The sequence below is a fragment of the Rhagoletis pomonella genome, unplaced genomic scaffold (genome assembly GCF_013731165.1).
Source record: "Rhagoletis pomonella isolate Grant_MI unplaced genomic scaffold, Rhpom_1.0 Rhpom_scaffold_00011, whole genome shotgun sequence".
Classification (NCBI taxonomy): domain Eukaryota; kingdom Metazoa; phylum Arthropoda; class Insecta; order Diptera; family Tephritidae; genus Rhagoletis; species Rhagoletis pomonella.
This window is the reverse complement of record NW_023458565.1, coordinates 6,063,832-6,069,139: the sequence shown is the minus strand read 5'-3', so window position 1 is coordinate 6,069,139 and position 5,308 is coordinate 6,063,832. Positions and strand designations below refer to the sequence as shown.

Genomic DNA, 5,308 nt, shown 5'->3' with positions numbered 1-5,308 from the left:
ACAATGGAAGGACCAAATGCAGAAGGACGTGTCTGCATTTGGACTTGGGATGAAAAACTGGCACAAATCCGCAAAAGGGAGAGGCAATTCGCCAAATTTTTAGGTCTTGGCCCAAACCGACAAACGGTTGTAGTGCCAAACAAGAAAACACGAAAAATAGCATACCATAAAATGGAGAGGAAGCTCGGCCTAACACTTAGCAAAAGTATAAGCGCCAAAATTTTATTATTAATCATATTCTAATGATAAGTCCTCTTTTAATGGATGTAAAGCTATTTTGTTCATAAAATATCTCTTTATTAAACAACTTTAGGTACATTACTTGTCGAATCTCAAGAATATTTCTAATAGTAATGGCCGTAATGGTAAATACTTGGAGTTATAATATTCGATATGGGGCTAATATCTCGCCCTTGATGAATAAATGTGTGTAATTGTTTCTCCTGTGCGTGTCGTCTAAGATGATCTGCCTTTGCAGCGGCCACGGCAACTGTATCATCCACGGGCTGAGGCAATTGTATATACCCAGTATCTGACCTAGCTGCAGCGGATTTGCCACTAGGTTTACCCCTCGCTCCCAAGCGCAGTAAAGCCTCCCGATGAGCTGAAGCGTGAATGTAACGGGCTGCTGCAACATCGGCGGTAAGGGGAACTCCATTTGACGTTTCTTGCGCACGAAAGGGCTGCTGGTGTTGTTGCAATTGCTCTGCGGCTGCGGCACGAGGTAAATTGGTGGCGGCCACACGGAAACCATTGTCATCGGCGGTATAAGCTATGGTTTGTAACTTTCCTGCGGCGTCACGATAATTATACGAACCACGTGTAATGCCGTCTAGCGAACGCACCTCTTGTTTAGCCGAGTGAGGCTCTGCATAGCCGTAAGCATATTGTCCCAAGCCGTCCTGGGTGTTATGGGCATTATAGACATACGGATAGGCGCGTAAGTGCGGTGTAGTGATGTAAGTTACAGCATTACTGCTAGCACTGGCACAGGACACTGCTGCGAATATCCCGAATGCAAAAGTAAGCATGGCGACTTTCATCTCGATTAAGATCGTTTGCTGACTGCAAATTAAAATAACTGTGGACTAGCAAGCGCTACTAATGGATGTTCACTAGCACTCACTTGCTTGAGTTCTGATGCTAACTCCGAAGGTTGTGGGTCCTTTTATATGCGCTCAATCAACACACAAATACATTGATATATGGGCAGTCCTATATACCTGCATACGTTTTTAGTATGTCTGTTGACGCAACATGTTCCTGTTTCCCTGCCAAGAATGCGCCTACTCCTTATCATTCTAAAGATTCTTTGCTTCTTTCGCTTTTGGTTTTTGTCAATTTGTGTGTATGGATTGTGTTTCGTTTTTTTAGTTTTTCTTTTAGCTCAATTTCTACATTCGACCGACCAAAGCCTGAGAGCTCCATGGGGAATCGCATTGGACTGTTGTTGGATTGTTGTGGACAGCGTCAGCGAAGAAGAGGTGTTGCATGCAGCATGCCCATGGCAATTCAGTGATGTACATATACTGGTCAATTTTTTAACAATGACCTACGCAAACATTTAAATATTTGACCAAGATCACCAATTAGCGACCTTGATCAGCCTACTCTTACTTCTTTTAGAAAGTACAAAATTGATGATTTTTAGAGCTTTTTAAAAACTTCCACAATTACATAGACTTCATACATTAGCCATTTGTTGGGTGCTACCCAACGAATTAGTTTCAAATCCCACAAGGAATTATTCATATGATAATTATCATAGTACACAGGGTCTACCACTTGCCGAAATATATTTCTAATAATCATCTGATGATAAGTCTTCTTTCAATGAATGTACAAACTTTTTCTTTCGGAAAATCTCTTTTTATTAGACAATGTTAGGTACATTACTTGTCGAATATCAAAAATGTTTTTAATAGTAATAGTACCTCCATGGGTAACCGTAATGGTAAATACTTGGAATTATAGTATTCGATATGGGGCTAATAACTCGTCCTTGATGAAGAAATTCGTGTAATTGTTTCTCCTGTGCGTGTCGTCGAAGATGATCTGCCTTTGCAGCGGCCACGGCAACTGTATCATCCACGGGCTGAGGCAATTGTACAAGCCCAGAATCTGAACCGGTTGCAGCGGATTCGCTGCCAGTGTTACTCCCCGCTGAAAGGCGCAATAAAGTCTCCTGACCAACTGTAGAGTGAATTGCGCGGACTGTTGCAACATCGGCGGCAGAGGAAGACCCACCTGACGTTTCTTGCGAGCGAAAGGGCTGCTGTTGTTGTTTCAATTGCTCTGCGACTGCGGCACGAGGCAAATTGGTGGCGGCCACATGGAAACCATGGTCATCAGCGGAATAATCTACGGTTTGTAACTTTCCTGCGGCATCACGATAACTATACGAACCACGTGTGATGCCGTCTAGCGAACGCACCTCTTGTTTGGCCGAGTGAGGCTCTGCATAGCCGTAAGCGTATTGTCCCAAGCCGTCCTGGGTGTGATACTGCTGCTGCGTGGGTGTGACCAGCGATGAACTATGGGCGTTATAGACATACGGATAGGCGCGTAATAGCGGTGTAGTGATGTAAGTTACAGCATTACTGCTAGCAGTGGCGCAGGACACTAATGCGAATATCCCGAATGCAAGTGTAAGCATGGCGACTCTCATCTCGATTAAGATCGTTTGCTGACTGCAAATTAAAATGACTGTGGACTAGGAAGCGCTACTAATGGATGTTCACTAGCACTCGCTTGCTTGAGGTCTGATGCTAACTCCGAAGGTTGTGGGTCCTTTTATATGCACTTGATCGACACGCAAATGCATTGAGATGTGGGCATACCTATATCTGTACATATGTATCTACATACGTGCATCTGTTTAGTATGTCTGTAAGTAGATGCAACATGTTCTTGTTTCCCTGCCGAGAATGCGCTTGCTCGTTATCATTCTAAAGATTCTGTGCTTTTTTCGCTTTTGGGTTTCGTCAATTTGTGTGTCTGGATTGTGTTTATTTTTTTTTAGTTTCTCTTTTAACTCAATTTCTACATTCGACCGACCAATGACTGAGAGCTCCATGGGTAAGCATGAATGAATGGCACTGTTGTTGTGGACAGCGTCAGCAAAGAAGAGGTGTTGCATGCTGCATACCCATGATAATTTAGTGATGTTGGTACAAATATTTACCGGCAATTTTTTTAACAATGACCTACGCAAACATTTAAATATTTGGTCAAGATCACCAATCAGCGACCTTGATCAGCTTGTGCGAATGCAAAGTGAGAAAAAATGTTGTAATACATACTGATATAGGTACATTCATACGTACAATGAACAAATCAGAGTAAAAATAGTATAGTACAGAATACGGTTTATATATTAGTGAAAAATAATTGTAAAGAAATACTTGTATCAAGAGTAGGTTAGGTAGGTAGATATGTATATAGGCATTAAGTTGAGGATCAGAAGGTCTATTGTGCCTTCTTGCTCCTTACAGCACCTCGATCAATCCTAGCTAGCTAGGTGGCATCAAGTGCATCTGATTCGGCTGCGGGTTTGGTGACCCTAGGTAATTCTTTCCTCTCCTCGCCACTGCATCACATTCGAGGAGTACGTGTTGAGGAGTTTCAGCTGCCCTATCACAGAAACGGCATGAATCATTACTTCCTAATCTGTAATGACCTGCTGAGGTACCTGTCAGAATTCTTAGTTTGTTTTTTGGGAATTTAATGAGCTTATCATATCTTTTCGTATTGTATGCCCAGGTGCAGGGCTGTGTTATCAGCGCAAGTGAAATTACTAGTCTTGCCGCGTGAATACCATTCGTACAATGGCCTGTCAGGACCCCCATCATTAGCCCTTGAGAGGTAATTGAATTTTTCTGCACCTTTAAGGGGTAACAACGGGTCACTCGTGTCTTGCACTGCATAAAGATAAACGTATACTTTTCCTTTTTTATGTCACAAAAGGAGCTTCACTTTCTTTTGTCAGTTCTATTAGGTATTTAGCAGAATGCAATTTCATTATAGCGAGTACGAAGTATGCGTGTTAGTCTAGCGCTCACTAAGCTAGCAATAGGCGCAACCATCCAAGAGTGTACCGTAGGAGGACAGAGACGTCCCTAGTTGCTCCTTATCTGGGAATAACGTTTTAAGTTTGGCTTTCCAACGGCAAAGTCATCAGCCATGCAGTTTCCTGCGATGACGCTGTATCCCGGTACCTAAACTAGCCTTATTAAAAAGTACTCCGACGGGATTGATAGAGAGGTCAGACATTCCTTTACCGATTTCGATTACACCATCACACCCTTTAGCAGTGAGTCTCCCGCTTCCTTGATGGCAGCTATTTCCACCTGAAATGCACTGCAAAAGTACGGAAGCCTGAATATAGTTTTTGTGTATAGTTTCTGACATCCGAAATCTCCACCAACCCTGAGACGGACTTCTATGAGCCATTTCTGAGGCGCTGTGATCTATGCGTTCAGGGCGAATTCAAAGCCCTCCGGAACTCCAGAGTGTTTCGGAACATTGTGCCCATCCTCGTTTTGAATAATCGAAACTTTTCATTGAAGGATATTTTGGCCATCGGAAAAAATCATACAAACCTGCAAAGGTCCCCAACGAACTCCTGATGCCAGCTACATGACAAGCTGCATTCACTACATATGTGCTGCATAGTGCACATAAATGGCAAGAGGAAAATCCGATTATATGTATGCTCGCGTTCCGTGGAATTCACCACTCATCGCTACGGCTCCATCATATGCTTGGCCATAAAGGTACGAACAATCTATACCTGCTTTCGAAAGATACTTCTTAAAAGTTATTGCTAGGCCATCTCCCGAAACGCCTTCGACTTTTAATTCAAAAGCCTTCACAGAGCTTCGTTGTCGAAGAATCCAGATACCGGACGCGAATCGAGAACTGTTGATTTCCACTTTTTTCGGTTATTTCTTCTGTTTGATATAAAGATCCGTCGTCCCTGTGTCCTCGAGGAGTGATTCTTTATCGATCACACAAAGTAATAGCATCAATGATGGGCTTTAATTTTTAACGGGATTCCTCTATAATTTTTCGTTTTTAACAATCAAGCGTAAGTTTTCGATGCCAACAATGGAGTTTTTATGGTACTCATTTTTCTTTTAATCGAAAATATTTATCATGCATGATGCCAATTGTAAAATGATTTTGTGACAAGTTGACTCAATTTTGCACCAACTGCCAAATGTTTTTTTTCGAAAAATGCAAAAATTTGACCTACCAAATCGTAACCTCTAAATGACCTTCGAACTTCAACTTGTGCTGGACTTCT

General features: G+C 42.3%; 1 protein-coding gene across 1 annotated transcript; it reads right to left on the bottom strand.

Moving 5' to 3' along the window:
• Nucleotides 1–275: 275 nt before the first annotated feature.
• Nucleotides 276–2,805, bottom strand: LOC118747118. The gene is made up of 2 exons (XM_036481109.1): nucleotides 1,925–2,805; nucleotides 276–1,088 (listed from the first exon to the last, which is right to left on the bottom strand). Exons 1-2 carry the CDS (start codon nucleotides 2,666–2,668, stop codon nucleotides 345–347), a joined length of 1,488 nt encoding a protein of 495 aa, XP_036337002.1. The 5' UTR covers nucleotides 2,669–2,805; the 3' UTR covers nucleotides 276–344.
• Nucleotides 2,806–5,308: the final 2,503 nt, after the last annotated feature.

Bases quoted from the DNA above. Each gene is read 5' to 3' on its own strand.
- LOC118747118 (XM_036481109.1), bottom strand. From the start codon at position 2,668: ATGAGAGTCGCCATGCTTACACTTGCATTCGGGATATTCGCATTAGTG. The intron at 1,089-1,924 runs TATTAAAAACAT...AGCGCTTGCTAG, and splicing joins ACCCATGGAGGTACTATTAC to TCCACAGTTATTTTAATTTG.